This window comes from Leishmania martiniquensis, chromosome 30 (assembly GCF_017916325.1).
Source record: "Leishmania martiniquensis isolate LSCM1 chromosome 30, whole genome shotgun sequence".
NCBI classification, from domain to species: Eukaryota; Euglenozoa; class Kinetoplastea; order Trypanosomatida; family Trypanosomatidae; genus Leishmania; species Leishmania martiniquensis.
This window is the reverse complement of record NC_090165.1, coordinates 486,611-502,664: the sequence shown is the minus strand read 5'-3', so window position 1 is coordinate 502,664 and position 16,054 is coordinate 486,611. Positions and strand designations below refer to the sequence as shown.

The 16,054-nt window shown below is 60.2% G+C and overlaps 3 protein-coding genes across 3 annotated transcripts; all 3 read right to left on the bottom strand.

Moving 5' to 3' along the window:
* Nucleotides 1–896: 896 nt before the first annotated feature.
* LSCM1_03767 (uncharacterized protein) lies at nt 897–3,014 on the bottom strand (the record flags this gene model as incomplete). The annotated part of the gene is made up of 1 exon (XM_067321300.1): nt 897–3,014. The coding sequence occupies one exon, from the start codon at nt 3,012–3,014 to the stop codon at nt 897–899; it is 2,118 nt and encodes a 705-aa protein (XP_067176668.1).
* A 7,809-nt stretch (nt 3,015–10,823) lies between these two features.
* On the bottom strand, nt 10,824–11,348 carry LSCM1_03766 (uncharacterized protein; the record flags this gene model as incomplete). Its single annotated transcript, XM_067321299.1, has 1 exon — nt 10,824–11,348. The coding sequence occupies one exon, from the start codon at nt 11,346–11,348 to the stop codon at nt 10,824–10,826; it is 525 nt and encodes a 174-aa protein (XP_067176667.1).
* A 3,591-nt stretch (nt 11,349–14,939) lies between these two features.
* LSCM1_03765 (uncharacterized protein) lies at nt 14,940–15,464 on the bottom strand (the record flags this gene model as incomplete). Its single annotated transcript, XM_067321298.1, has 1 exon — nt 14,940–15,464. One exon carries the CDS (start codon nt 15,462–15,464, stop codon nt 14,940–14,942), a length of 525 nt encoding a protein of 174 aa, XP_067176666.1.
* Between the last annotated feature and the right edge of the window lie 590 nt (nt 15,465–16,054).

Below are 16,054 nucleotides of genomic sequence, written 5' to 3'. Positions count from 1 at the left end.
CCCTTCGGTACACTCTTCTTCTTTTCTTTTTGAAGCCTCTCACCACTAAACCCGCGTGCCGTCGAAACAAGCAAGCAGAAAAAAAAGAGGAATGCGGTGTGCCACTGTCTGTGTCTTTGTCTGCGTGTGCATAAGCGGTGATGCGGGGGGGGGCACGGGAGAAGTGGGGGGAGGGGAGGCCGGAAGCGCCTCTCCACGGGGCCACGGTAAGCCATCGAGAGAAGCAAAAATGTGAACGAAAAAAAATCGCGTCCCCGTTCGCTTTTTCGATCATAAAGGGGGATGAGAGCAGCGGAGCAAATGGCAGCAGAGTAAATGTAAAGGGAAACAAAAAAAATGCACGCGCACCTCACGTCCATGACCGAAGCGCCAAAGGTGAAAAGTCTTTATCCGTGCCGACGGACACAGAAAAAGCCCCACGCACGGCGACAGGGGTATTGGCCAACCGTCCTCAGGCAAACACACACACACGCGTCCATACACAGAGATGCGGCTGCTTCAACTATTCGTCTCGTCCCAAGTCTGCAAAAGCCGTGTTGAGAAGAGCGATGAAACGCTTCATAGATCAGCGATCCCCGCAGGTTCCTCAGCGCCACCACGAGAGGGGAGAGCGCGCGCGAACGGGTCCACCAATGAAAGGAGGCAGAGAGCTGGATAAGATATGCCTGGAGGAAGCGGAGCCACGCTGCAGAGACGGTCTCAGAGAGAGAGAGGGGGGAGACAGGTGAGAAAGGCTCCCGTAATGTGTCCTCTTTCACTCTTCTTCACAATCCTTCGGGGCTTTGCCTGTCGCATACGCCACCTTATGTGTGCGTGTGTCGGGGGGAGGCGAATATCTTTGCCTCCCTCTGTCCACCCCCCTCCCCCGCTGCGTCATGTCCATATCGCCAGCCGTCTTAAAATGCTTTCCAAATCCACTGCTCTCTGGAACGTGAGGTCCATTCAGGCCATTCCAGCTCCTCCGAGTTGATCAGCGCAAGCTTCACCAACTGCACTCTACCGCTGCAATCATCCACGATGTCACCGTTATTGCCGCCCACACGGTGTCCGCCTTTCATGTCGCGATCATCAGCAGCACAGGGACTGTTCACACAAAGGCTAAAGCTGGGATAGACGAGCACGTCCACCTCGATCCCTGTGGTGCCGTGCCGCGTCGGCAGAGGTACTGCGCTTCGCCCTGCAGACGATGCCGCGGTGGGGGAGCCAGCGGCGGGCACCGGGTGGGCGAGTTGAGTCTCGTCTGCGCACTGCGCATCCACTTTCGGCACTGCCTTGCTGCTTCGCGCAGCTCGAATGCGCGTTGCGCCTCGCAGAAAGTCCAGAGAGACCCACTTCGCGGCGTTGGAAGCGCTGTACCCTTTGCGCAGGGCCAAATATGCGAGGTCCAGCCTCGACTGGAACGTGAGCGCGGCTCCCTTCCAGGACTTCGAATACAGATACCGCTTCCGGCGCAGGGCGCAGAGGTGCATGAGGCATGCACGCTTCTGCAACGCCGACACGCTCCTCCGCGTTGTCGGCGCGCCATGCGCCGCATCGTCTTCAAAAGCCTCGCTACCATCCTCCTCCCCTACCCATTCGGCTCCGTCGCAAGCGGAGCGCAGCCCTTCCACGCGGGCCCCTGTTGAGCACCGCATCGTATCCTCTCCTCCTTCCGGCCCGGTTGATCGTGCTCTTGCTGATCGCGCGGCAGCAATGGCCTTCTGTTCTGCCGCTTTCCAAGCGTCAAAGCCCCAGTCCTCATGGTTCAACTCAGGAACGCACATAATAAGCACAGTAGGTGAATACCCTGCCAAAAACTTGAGCTCCGCTTCTTCTACAATGCAGCTCGAGTGTACCACCGAGCAGTGTAGCTGTGTTGTGTGTCGGCACAGCCTCAACAAGGAAATGTCTGCGACCGATGGTGTCTCGCGGGGCGAGCCACAGTCCTGCTGGCGTTGCCGGTGCAAGAGCTCACCTTCAAGCTCATGGCGCAACGAGTCTTGGAGGTGGAGTGGTCGGACGTCGAGCAGAGGCAGGGCACCGCAAAGGACTTCGTCAGGGCCGTCAGCAGGGTCCACCGAGCAGCGTTCCGCACTCATCTCGGGCCGCGGTGGCGCAGGGACAGCTCGAAGTGTCCACCCGAACCTCTCAAGAACCGACATGGCAATCCATAAATTAGACACACCCTGTACAGCTGCCGCTCGCTCGCAGAGGGTGCTGTACGTCCACGCACACACACCGCCAGGACGACAACGAGGAGCAGCAGCGGGGACAGACCAGCCAAGGAGACGCTGCGAACCGGCCCACGTGCAAGTTCCTAGGCCCGTGTTGAATAGGACCTCTTGCTGGAGGTGAGGCACACACGTGCTCGGCGTGAAGCGTGATGCGTCTGTTGTCTGCTCTGCGTTCACATACGGCACCCCACCGATGCGGAGCGGCACCGCCTTGGGGGCGACACGCACACCCCACCGCTCGTACAGCCCCGTCACCTCCACCCAGTAGGGAGACCGAAAGAGGAAGTTGACAGGACGGTTGGCTGCGCGCATCCTCGTGACGCGTTCCATCTTCGACGCCTTTACCTTGCACTCACTGCCATTCCACTCGCCCCAAATCTCACGTAGCCGCTCCAGCCACGGAGCGGCATCCGAGGTGGGCTCCAGCCTACCTTCACCTTCACCGGTTGCCTGGAGGCGGTCTGGCGAGTTTTCTGGAGCCGCGACTACCGCCTCAGCCTCCATGAGCTTCCGCATGGCAGCCTCGTAAAACAGCGGTCGTGTACTTTTTTGTGGAGCAGCAGCCCGATGCTGTGCCGGACTGAGACCGCTGCAATCGCTTTCAGCCGTGGGCACGCGCCGCTGCCCAGCACGTAGGCACGTATGCTGTTGCCGGTAGCGCGTGGGCCGCAGTCCACTAATCAAAACGTCCCCTGTCACGCTCAGCGGCACCGCGTGCTGCTCGCAGGTGGTCGAATCAAAGAGACACGACAGCGCCGTCGCCTCGACACTGATGTATTTCACACCAAAGAATACCGCCATCTCGCTTTTGCAGGTGTGTGCTTGAACTTGAAATCCAATGGAAGCCTGCCTTGCCCCCTCAAGGCTTCTGCTGCGGTGAGCATCGCCGGGTGTAGCTCCTGACGTCCTCCGACGCTGAGGGCCCGCCCCACCGTCCCCAACGAGCGCAGGAGACCGCGCGGTTATGTGCGGGCAGTGCTGTGCAGTGTCACACTGCCCCCCAAAGGAGCGCACCAGCGTTTTTGAAATGGGATCCCGCTCAAGAAGAGTCTTTTCGCCCGGCGGTGAATACGAGCGCCGGTGCGGCTCGCACGTCACCTCTTCGGCATGTCCCGTGTGCGCTTGAAGGGCGCAATACCGCAGCAACGGATATGCTTGAAAAGGAAAGGAGTAATCCATAGCGAGGGAGTCCGCAGGGTCGATCTTTGCTGCCCAGAACGTGCTGAGACCCCTCCAGTGGCCATGCCGGAGCTGCCACGAGCGCTGCGGTGGTGGTGGCTCCGCAGTGGCGGCGGCGGTAAGCGCACTAGTGGTGGCGGTGCCTGGCGACGAGGCAGTGGAGTCGACGAGGTCCAACGCAAAAGTCAACGATTCCCGCAGCCGCTGAGAGTGCCTGGAGGATGGATGCACAGTGGTCCCGTCATGTAACGCAGTTCCTGGATCGCAGCATGAGGGGGTCAGCGCGGATTGCGGGAGGCGTCTATTGCCCGTATTGCTAGCCCCGTGAAGGCTATCAAAGAACAGATGTCCCCACTGCGCTTCCATGAGCTCATCTTGTCGCGCGTGGAAAGACCGACGCGGTGTCGGGATGTGATGTCGTGACAAAGACCCAGCTAAAGGAGCACTGGTATCCTCTCTGGAGAGCAAGCAGTTCGCCTCCGTCGGATCATCTCCATCGCGTTGATCCAGCACGCCTTCATTCCATTCATCCACCCAGCTGTTAGCGTCGTGTGCTATCAGTGGCAATCCCGCATCATCGCAGCAGGGCGCCTCAGAGCCCTGTGCCTGCCACCGGTCACCTTTGGCGCCGTGCGACGGATACGGAATTGGGAAGAAAGGAAGATGGAAGATGAGATGCGAAGGGATCCAAACAAGCTGCCTGGGTGGCGGGTTCGCGAAGGCACCCGTCAAGGCCGACACACCGTCGCCGCCTCGGCCCAACGCATTGGGTTGCGCCCCTGGTGGGCGCCCCCACACCACCAGAGGTTCTTCGAACAACGGCTGTGGCAGTGCGAATAACCCGGCGCTGTGCAAAGGGGGCGCATGCACTGCACTCGAGCCCCCGCGGTTCCAATCGAGCTTCCAGTAAAAGGGAGGCGGCAGCAATCGGCCTTTTGACGCGGTGCTGGGGTCGAAACAGCCGGTGGTCATCGGGGCTGCTGTCCCTCTGCCAGCACACCTGCCATCGGTCGTCGTCCCTGCAACCGCATTGTCTCCACCAGGGCGCCTTGCTATACTTGGCTCGATAAACGCAGCGTAGTAGCGTGCCCACCAGGCCGCGGCGTCCATCCCATGAGAGCGGAGAAACAAGTAAGTCTCACCCACCACCATGGGGACGCAGACGTGCCCCTCTGGGCGCTGCAAGCAAATCGTGATCGGCAGGTTTCTCTTTTGCTTCAGCAAGGCAAACGTCGTCCGTCTCGAAGCCTCAAGTAAGGCGGTGGACATCTTCCGTTCGCGAGCCGCAGCCTCCTCAGCAGTGCTGCCGTGACGGGGAGTCGTGGAGTCCGGCGCAGCCACGTCGCAGAGGAACTGTAACGCCGCCAATCGCTTGTGATACACTTCATTCATCTTGTCTTCGATGATGCGCTGGAGGAGATACGGAAAGGGCGTTCTGCCAATGTTGCATGGCATCGCTGGGTGCGGCAACAATGGTCGCCTTTCGGAGCTGCCGCTGCGCTGTTGGCTCGCGGTACGCGATAGATGATCTGTCTCGCCACCGCGGTTGGTAGCGATCGAGTCGTGGGTGCTGCCTTTATGCTGTCCTCCCCCCGGTATGTAACCCGCTTTACCCTCAACTTGTGCAAACAAGGGATGTGAAGGGTGGCTACAAGCCCTCCAGGAAGTGGCTGGCCTGTAGCACCATGGAGTAAAGATGAGACGGCGCATCTTTACCGCATGTGCCCCCGTATACGCATGCACACGCAAACATAGACATATATGTGAATGCGTGGATAGAAAGGGCAGGATGGCGGGCAGGAATCGAAGTCTCAAAGGCTGAAGAGACGTTTTGGCGCTTGCCTTCGTCGATGCGAACGACCACCACCGCAACAACAAAAATAGAGATCCGCAGTGGTTACGAGAACCGACAGAAACGGCCTTGCCTGCGTTGACTTCACCGTTTTTGCCCGTTTCCACCCGCTCACAGTCAGCAACGTCATCAGGTGAGCACGCACACCCTATTCTCTTCCCCCCACTCCTGTGTCCAAACGGCAGCGTCGATATGCCTCTGTATGCGCTTGCGCGCGTTTGGAAGAGGAGGAGGGAGAGTGGGGCCTGCGAATAGACCCTCTGAAGGTGCACACTCCCGGCGACGATCTGTACTTCGAGGATGTGGTGTTTAGGGAAGAGTGAAGAAGCGGAGCTGAAGCCCTCTCTCAGTGCAGAAAAACGAGAAGGACTGAAAATGAAGGCAACTTCGTACCCCTTCCCCGCCCCCCCAAGAAAAAAAAGAAAAACGCTTGCATAAAAACTCAGCGGCGAGGCTCGCCACCAATAGCGCCCGTCATCCGCGTTGACGGTGCGATCGAAGAGAGTCGGCCGACAGCAAGTACACATATATTCAGAAGGGGGATGCAAGCGAGCAAGGAATAAGGGTGGCATGCTAAGACGACGTGCACGTGAAGAGAGGCAGTGAGCAGCGAAGCTGCCTCCCCCCCCACACACACACACACGGTAGAAGACGGCCACGCCGCGAGCCTTCTGCCCCTTTTGATTTCGAAATGTGAAAACAGCACAGCACCGAGAGGTCTCCCACCCCAACCCCAGCCCCAACAGGGAATTGATCGTCACTCTGCCCACGAGCCTCTTTGAAGAGCGCTTCTTTTTTCTCCTTGCCCACGTCGAGCACCGCACACACACGTGATTTAGCCAAAAAAGCAAGCGCTCTCTACCCATGACCCACCGCAGACGTCCACCTCGAGGACCACATGAAAAGGAGTTCGAGCATCTTCCAGCCTACAGAATCAGCTCTCTTCGTTGCCACACTCGCTTGGCAGCCAGCAAGAGAGTGTGGGGCCACGCTCATGAAAGCCTCACAGATGGACAGCCAGAGGAGCCGCCTGCTCTGCAACCGCTTGTGATTATCGACTGCTGGGCGGTAACGGCCGTCAGACGTGTATATAGTTCTCAACCTCGTCAGAGGTGCAAGAGAGAGAGAGCATCACTGCACCCGCCGCCCACCTCTCCCGCGAGCAGGCCAGCCATTTGGCGCACGCGCACGCGGTTCCCCTACCCCGGCTGCGCCACCGCCACACCCGGGTCGTCCTGGCCGGCCGTGCACAGGCTTCCCTTCGAGAGCGGAGGCGTACGCGCACGGCAACCTCAGTAGAGTAGCACGCAGCACATCAAGCCGCTCCCCCTCACCCGCTGCTGCGCGCATCCCGTGTAGAGGCATTCCTACCCGTGTGGTACTGACCGGGGGTCTCCACCCCAGTCGCTTCGCGATTTCGGCCCCCCTTGCTGCTCGGGGTAGGCTGTTTTTTTTTGTCAGGCAGCGTTTGGCGTCGCGTGCCGCAACCTGTGTAGCGTAGCTTCGCTGGATGTCGAAGCCTAGCGCCTGAGGCCAGCAGCTAGGCACGCGATTCAGGCAGTTCGCGTCTGCTCGAGCTCAGAGACGAAAGAAACGAGCACGGTTCGGCGAAATATCTTTCCATACTTCTGACTACACATGAAGAGATCCGCCGCCCTGCCGTGCCGCCACTCCCACCCCCCTCCAGGCTATTTGCATCGGCGCCGTACGAAAGCGTGCACAGAAGAAGGGGCCGTAGTTAGCGGGCCATGTATGCAAATAAAGAAAAACTCTGTAGCAATGAGTGTGGTGTACGAAGGCAGCCAAATAGTGAGGACGGCAGAGCGAAGTTCCATGCAACACCACCTGCCCAACGCGCTCCACCACCCTCATCGCCCGCCCCTGGTACGATGCCTCGCCGCAGGCGATGCATACGTTGCGATTCGGATAAGCGGCTACACCAACAGGGCGCGGGGTAGAAATGAGAGAGCACAAGGAGAGCATCTTGTCTGCTACGGCGTACCTGTGTGCATCTTTCTGTAGAAACGTGAAGAGGGGGGGACATGCTTACCAAAGCAACCGCCTCACCTTTCCCTTTCTTTAGCGCCTCACAGATTCAAATGGCTGCACATGCCTTTTCTTCTTTTGCATATCAGCGCCCCTCCCTCATTGGTGGATGCAGACTGCCTCAGGTTCGACGCCTTCGCTTTTTCTGACGACAGGGTCCATAACTGAAAAAGAACGACGACAAGGAGAATGGTGCCCATTCGGATACGAATCCACGAAGATGTGTGCACATGCGCACACCCGTGAGCGTGCGCATGTGCACACACACACACACACATTCAGAGAGAGAAAAAGAGAAAGCTGAAGAGACTACCATGAGAATCGATGCGAATGAAAGATCGAAAGAAAAAAAAGAGCTCCGCACAGCAACACGCATTATTTCAAGGGAAGAAACGTAAAAAAAACACCATCATAACGGTTTCGATTTCTTTGAATGACTCCTTTTTTGGCGGGGATGTTTGTTCGTTTGCTTCTTGTTGTTCATTGGAGCGGTTTCGTCGAGCCCATTTCTCGGCACATGCTCGCCGGCCCCAGCACCGTCTTCCCTCGAGGTGAGCCAAGAAAAAAAAAGGGGTGAGGGAGGACCGCAGCTAGGATGTACACAAACCTATGCGAAGCCGTATCCATGGCCCGAGCGCACCCCTATAAGCCCATGCCCCTATTCCTAGACTTTGATACTCACATATATGCATTTATATTTATACTCATCCGTATACACACAGAGAGATGAAGCGAGACGTTGGAGCACACATACACACACATTCAGGCACGCACAGCCACAGAATGCCATTGATCAGTTATAGAAAAGACAAGCTTGATGATGAACACATACAAATCTAAAAGAGAAAAAAGGGGAAAGAGGAGGCGACGCCTCTCAGCACAGACAAAAAGAGCACACGGAAATGATGCATTTTCCGTTGACAAGCGAAAGAAAAAAATACATTTAATATGTATATACATACACACAGAACGACAAATTATCTATACCTCACGACGACGACGGCCTCCTTCGCCTCTTCCCCCCCTTCACCTCCCATCCTTCTTGCATAGAACCAGACGCTGACGCGCCCATCTGCCCACTAGAATGCGGCCTCACGCACGTGTCAAACGTTACATCACCACCCCCTCTCCTCCGCACAAGTCCTGCAAGATTCTCAAACACGCAAGAACAACCCTAAAGCTCGCCATATAGAATACATCAAAACTGCTCCGATAACAGTAAGTGCAGTCGTCAAGAATGAGCGCCTTGCGACCCATCACTGCACCCGCCGCCCACCTCTCCCGCGAGCAGGCCAGCCATTTGGCGCACGCGCACGCGGTTCCCCTACCCCGGCTGCGCCACCGCCACACCCGGGTCGTCCTGGCCGGCCGTGCACAGGCTTCCCTTCGAGAGCGGAGGCGCCAGCGTCCGTGGCACTCGCCCTCCTCTGTACAGAGAGTCCGCCTGCAGCCCCGCCAGGGAGTGCTTCCTTGAGGCATGCGTGGCCGCTGCGCATGAGTGGAGTGTGCACGCGCGGAGTGCAAGGTCACCAACCATGACGGCGTGGTGCAGCCCGGGCGTCTTGTCGAGCTCCGCACACAGCAGGTCCGTCACAACGATGAGGAGAATAGGGCCCAGGGGCGACGCTTACGGAGCTCCACATGCACGCTTGGCCAGCTTCGACTTCGTGCGGAAGCAGACGCAGGCATGACGGTCGTCTCACAGACACATGGCCCAGCGGGCAAGGTGCGGGCAAGGTGCGGGCATGCGCCGAACCTCTTCAGCGCAGGCATGTTAGCGCCATGATCTGCCGGAGCGTACGCGCGAGCGTAGTCCACAAGCACTGTCCCCGCATCGGCGCATCGCTGGCGCTGGGCTGCTGTGCGTGTGCGTGGGGGGAAAGGGGAGCAGCCTCAGGGCGCCTGCGGTGGAGCAGCGCGGTCAGAAGCCAGATGGTCCCGCAGCAGTCGCTCAGCGCCGTGGCGGCGTGCGGCGACGCCTCTGTGGCACCGTCGGCGCTGTGCCGTGCCTAGGCGCCTCTATCGCTTGCACACGTCAAGTATTCCTCATCGAGCCAGCCGCGTAGAATGGGCCCAAGCCTGGGCGGGTCGTCCTCTCGAGTCACAAACCCGGTGGCGCGAGCCAGCGTCCATCCCAGTAGTCTGAGGCCTGGACGCGATGCCGCTTGGTTTCTCATCAAGACCCTCTCATGCTGCCAGGCCATACTCGGGTGTGTAGCCGGGTGCAAAGCGCAGCCTCCTGGTACCGTCACCGCGGCAAAGCCAGGCCGTCACTGCCCCGACTTCACACATTGCGCGAGGGCATACACCTCTGCAAGTCCTGTTGGGCAAACGGGGAATCGCCACCGCAGCGCTTCGCTTTCCTCGCCACACCGGCGCGCGGTAGCCCCTGTGCGGGGGAGGTCAGCTGCCACACAGGCCTGTGCGGGCGAAATGCGTCTCTGGCATAGTGCAGACTTGTATCGAGGACTCACCGAGAAGCCGGGCCCGCCACCGCCTTGCAGTCCCACACCCTACAGCGCGGGCTAGGGTACAGCAATGCGCCCAGCGCTGGCGCGGCGCAGCAAAGTCAGGGAAACAGTAAGTGGCCGCGCCTATTGATCGAGTCGTGCCGACGACCCGCAGTGACCTGCAGCACACGCCATCGTAGCCACGCGTCTCTTCCGCGCAATGCCAGCCCAGACTCGCACACACATACCCACGGCCCTGCAGCTGTACCCGAGGGCAGGCCGCAAGCTCTCAGCCTCTCCACAGAGCGGGTGCTGGACCCCGGAGCCGCGGCGGGGCGACTGACGTCAGCAGGGGCGTAAAGTACACAGGCACAGACGAGAATGCGAGAAAGAGAGAGACGTCATTTGCGGAGCGGGAGGGATCAGCACGGCGCGTGGCGAAGCCAGAGACAGCGGCGGCGATCGCTGTATCAGCGGAAAGGAGAAATAGGCACGCATACGCACTCGAAGGCCAACAAGAGATGAACGCCATCGTCCTGGCGGCAGGGACAGAGGCTCGGGAGGGGAGGAAGGAGCTCATGGCGAAACAAGAACAACGAGGTAAGGGAAGCAAAAGCAATAGAAGCCCTTCCAACGTGATAAGAGCACCAGGGAGAGGCCGCGGCGAGGTGTGAGGGAGAAGGAAGCGAGGGAAGGTCTGCGCCGGGTGGAGGGGGGCAGCACGAAGGAGAGCACAATGAAAACAAATGCTGGGGGGCGTCGATGCGGCACGGAGCAGCCGAGGACAAAAAAGGCGCGGCCACCATGTTTTAGGCCCGGCATCGACAAGAGGGGCAGCCGAGGACACGAGACAGAGCGGGGGCTGTGGAGGAGAAGAGAGCACTGCGCCGCCGCCCAAAGTCACGCTCTTCCGGGTCCCCCACCCCCTTACTTTGCTTTCTCGCCATCACTCACTACAGCCCCTTCCATCGGAAGAGCATCCAGGGCGCGCCCACGCAGAATCCGAGTCGTCGCCGCATCCGAGTCGCAACCGTTCGCAGCGTCCCCTCCCCCCGTCCACCGCCAGGAGCTATAGGCACACTCTTAGACCATCTCGCTGCGATTCGGCTGGGGAGCAGCGTCGTAGCATGTGGCGCCTGGGAAGTCGTTCATCACAGTCATCTCCAGCAGCACCTGCTGAGTAGAGCAGGTGCGACACCAGTAGCTGATGCAGCAATCCTCGCACGTAGTGCCGGCAATGCCGTACCGCTCGCGCGCCAGACGACGCGTCTCGCTGACAAAGACGCACGTCACGCCCAAGAAAAATATGTACAGGTCGCAGAAGGTCATCAGCAGGCAGTACGCATAATCTATCTGAGGGACATTGTGATGCAACATATTGCACTGCCGGCTCACCTGGCAGGGCAAGCAGTAGCACGCCTCGCAGCACGAGTCCATATCTTCGCAGCACACACAGAGGGAATAGTGCCACAACCCGCTTTGTCTTTGCCGTGCAGGGTCGCCCATGTTAGGGTTGACGGCCGGTCCGGGCATCGGCTGCTGCTTGTACGGCGGCTTGTACGCGTTACCGTCATTGCCAGGGCCCTTGCTTGGAGGCTGCGCTTGCATGGTTGCGTTGCGTTGCAGGAGGCTGCGTGCACGAGAACCGGAACAACAGAGACTGCACCCACCGCAGCGGATATGTGTGTACACCTCTGTATGTCAATGTGTGTACAGAGGTATATGCGAGCGCGGCACTGTGCGCAGAGTCGCCAGGAACAGGCAGAGCCTCAAAGGGAAGAGTGTCAAATGGGTCAGCGGTAATACAAAGAAAGCAAAGAGAGCGAGAGCGAGAAAGGATCGACAAAATGAAGGGCGAGGCGGCAGGCACACGTGTTGCGCGTGGCGGCTTCGCGGATGGGGAGCGGGGTGGGATGTGGGCAAGATAAATGCAGGAGAGAGATGGAGATACACGAAGAGAGGGGGACACCAGAATGAGCCGCGCACAGAGAGACAATGGCAGAGAGGAAGACGCAAGGCCAGGAGAGAGCCACGGGCGCTGCAAGGGTACTGCAGCCGCAGATGCACACGCGAGAGGGAGGCACAATCGGAAGAGGCAGGGAAGGCGGTGTGGGGGGTGGAGAGAGGGCGCCAAAGCGAGACAAAGGGTGAGAGACGAGAGCGGGCGGTTTTCTTTCTGCGAGGAGAGGAGCAAAGAGGATCAATGCGCGTCAGCTGCGTAGAATGGCGTTTGGAGGCAGCGGGAGGGAAGAAAGGGGAAGAGAGACATGAAGGAGTGCATGGAAGCGGCGGGGAGGGTGTCCAAGACGGGAGGCGGGAGACAGCCAGCCGTGCGCTATCCAAACGGGCCTGCGCATGCATGCGCGTGCCTGTGTGCTCGTGTAGGAGGGAGAGGGGGAGGCCGGCCCGTTGCTGAGCACACGCCCACTCGCCCGCCCTACTGCGCGGAAAGAGGGGCACAGCAGGCGCCCACTTTCACCTGCAGAAGCGTTGGGGAAGGGAAACGACGGTCGCCGCTCTACCCCCACCTCTGCTCCGATTCGCCACAGCCTCGTTATGTGGCTGGCACAGCAGACGAGAGCCAGGACAGTAGCGCGCCGGGCTGTGTGCAGCAGTGCCCATGCAGCAGGGGGAGAAGGGGATAGGCATCTGCCAAACCCCAAGGGAGTCCCCTTCCCCCCTCGCGCCGTTGCCCTTCACCCCCACCATGCTGATGGCGCCCCTTAAGCGACGTTTGCTGTTGCCCGTGGCGTTGTCTGCGTTGCATTTCCGAAACTCATGTGCAACTCAGTTCGTATCAGCCGGAGATCGAAGCGACGAGGCGCACCTGCGACCGCTTGTGATTATCGACTGCTGGGCGGTAACGGCCGTCAGACGTGTATATAGTTCTCAACCTCGTCAGAGGTGCAAGAGAGAGAGAGCATCACTGCACCCGCCGCCCACCTCTCCCGCGAGCAGGCCAGCCATTTGGCGCACGCGCACGCGGTTCCCCTACCCCGGCTGCGCCACCGCCACACCCGGGTCGTCCTGGCCGGCCGTGCACAGGCTTCCCTTCGAGAGCGGAGGCGCCAGCGTCCGTGGCACTCGCCCTCCTCTGTACAGAGAGTCCGCCTGCAGCCCCGCCAGGGAGTGCTTCCTTGAGGCATGCGTGGCCGCTGCGCATGAGTGGAGTGTGCACGCGCGGAGTGCAAGGTCACCAACCATGACGGCGTGGTGCAGCCCGGGCGTCTTGTCGAGCTCCGCACACAGCAGGTCCGTCACAACGATGAGGAGAATAGGGCCCAGGGGCGACGCTTACGGAGCTCCACATGCACGCTTGGCCAGCTTCGACTTCGTGCGGAAGCAGACGCAGGCATGACGGTCGTCTCACAGACACATGGCCCAGCGGGCAAGGTGCGGGCAAGGTGCGGGCATGCGCCGAACCTCTTCAGCGCAGGCATGTTAGCGCCATGATCTGCCGGAGCGTACGCGCGAGCGTAGTCCACAAGCACTGTCCCCGCATCGGCGCATCGCTGGCGCTGGGCTGCTGTGCGTGTGCGTGGGGGGAAAGGGGAGCAGCCTCAGGGCGCCTGCGGTGGAGCAGCGCGGTCAGAAGCCAGATGGTCCCGCAGCAGTCGCTCAGCGCCGTGGCGGCGTGCGGCGACGCCTCTGTGGCACCGTCGGCGCTGTGCCGTGCCTAGGCGCCTCTATCGCTTGCACACGTCAAGTATTCCTCATCGAGCCAGCCGCGTAGAATGGGCCCAAGCCTGGGCGGGTCGTCCTCTCGAGTCACAAACCCGGTGGCGCGAGCCAGCGTCCATCCCAGTAGTCTGAGGCCTGGACGCGATGCCGCTTGGTTTCTCATCAAGACCCTCTCATGCTGCCAGGCCATACTCGGGTGTGTAGCCGGGTGCAAAGCGCAGCCTCCTGGTACCGTCACCGCGGCAAAGCCAGGCCGTCACTGCCCCGACTTCACACATTGCGCGAGGGCATACACCTCTGCAAGTCCTGTTGGGCAAACGGGGAATCGCCACCGCAGCGCTTCGCTTTCCTCGCCACACCGGCGCGCGGTAGCCCCTGTGCGGGGGAGGTCAGCTGCCACACAGGCCTGTGCGGGCGAAATGCGTCTCTGGCATAGTGCAGACTTGTATCGAGGACTCACCGAGAAGCCGGGCCCGCCACCGCCTTGCAGTCCCACACCCTACAGCGCGGGCTAGGGTACAGCAATGCGCCCAGCGCTGGCGCGGCGCAGCAAAGTCAGGGAAACAGTAAGTGGCCGCGCCTATTGATCGAGTCGTGCCGACGACCCGCAGTGACCTGCAGCACACGCCATCGTAGCCACGCGTCTCTTCCGCGCAATGCCAGCCCAGACTCGCACACACATACCCACGGCCCTGCAGCTGTACCCGAGGGCAGGCCGCAAGCTCTCAGCCTCTCCACAGAGCGGGTGCTGGACCCCGGAGCCGCGGCGGGGCGACTGACGTCAGCAGGGGCGTAAAGTACACAGGCACAGACGAGAATGCGAGAAAGAGAGAGACGTCATTTGCGGAGCGGGAGGGATCAGCACGGCGCGTGGCGAAGCCAGAGACAGCGGCGGCGATCGCTGTATCAGCGGAAAGGAGAAATAGGCACGCATACGCACTCGAAGGCCAACAAGAGATGAACGCCATCGTCCTGGCGGCAGGGACAGAGGCTCGGGAGGGGAGGAAGGAGCTCATGGCGAAACAAGAACAACGAGGTAAGGGAAGCAAAAGCAATAGAAGCCCTTCCAACGTGATAAGAGCACCAGGGAGAGGCCGCGGCGAGGTGTGAGGGAGAAGGAAGCGAGGGAAGGTCTGCGCCGGGTGGAGGGGGGCAGCACGAAGGAGAGCACAATGAAAACAAATGCTGGGGGCGTCGATGCGGCACGGAGCAGCCGAGGACAAAAAGGCGCGGCCACCATGTTTTAGGCCCGGCATCGACAAGAGGGGCAGCCGAGGACACGAGACAGAGCGGGGGCTGTGGAGGAGAAGAGAGCACTGCGCCGCCGCCCAAAGTCACGCTCTTCCGGGTCCCCCACCCCCTTACTTTGCTTTCTCGCCATCACTCACTACAGCCCCCTTCCATCGGAAGAGCATCCAGGGCGCGCCCACGCAGAATCCGAGTCGTCGCCGCATCCGAGTCGCAACCGTTCGCAGCGTCCCCTCCCCCCGTCCACCGCCAGGAGCTATAGGCACACTCTTAGACCATCTCGCTGCGATTCGGCTGGGGAGCAGCGTCGTAGCATGTGGCGCCTGGGAAGTCGTTCATCACAGTCATCTCCAGCAGCACCTGCTGAGTAGAGCAGGTGCGACACCAGTAGCTGATGCAGCAATCCTCGCACGTAGTGCCGGCAATGCCGTACCGCTCGCGCGCCAGACGACGCGTCTCGCTGACAAAGACGCACGTCACGCCCAAGAAAAATATGTACAGGTCGCAGAAGGTCATCAGCAGGCAGTACGCATAATCTATCTGAGGGACATTGTGATGCAACATATTGCACTGCCGGCTCACCTGGCAGGGCAAGCAGTAGCACGCCTCGCAGCACGAGTCCATATCTTCGCAGCACACACAGAGGGAATAGTGCCACAACCCGCTTTGTCTTTGCCGTGCAGGGTCGCCCATGTTAGGGTTGACGGCCGGTCCGGGCATCGGCTGCTGCTTGTACGGCGGCTTGTACGCGTTACCGTCATTGCCAGGGCCCTTGCTTGGAGGCTGCGCTTGCATGGTTGCGTTGCGTTGCAGGAGGCTGCGTGCACGAGAACCGGAACAACAGAGACTGCACCCACCGCAGCGGATATGTGTGTACACCTCTGTATGTCAATGTGTGTACAGAGGTATATGCGAGCGCGGCACTGTGCGCAGAGTCGCCAGGAACAGGCAGAGCCTCAAAGGGAAGAGTGTCAAATGGGTCAGCGGTAATACAAAGAAAGCAAAGAGAGCGAGAGCGAGAAAGGATCGACAAAATGAAGGGCGAGGCGGCAGGCACACGTGTTGCGCGTGGCGGCTTCGCGGATGGGGAGCGGGGTGGGATGTGGGCAAGATAAATGCAGGAGAGAGATGGAGATACACGAAGAGAGGGGGACACCAGAATGAGCCGCGCACAGAGAGACAATGGCAGAGAGGAAGACGCAAGGCCAGGAGAGAGCCACGGGCGCTGCAAGGGTACTGCAGCCGCAGATGCACACGCGAGAGGGAGGCACAATCGGAAGAGGCAGGGAAGGCGGTGTGGGGGGTGGAGAGAGGGCGCCAAAGCGAGACAAAGGGTGAGAGACGAGAGCGGGCGGTTTTCTTTCTGCGAGGAGAGGAGCAAAGAG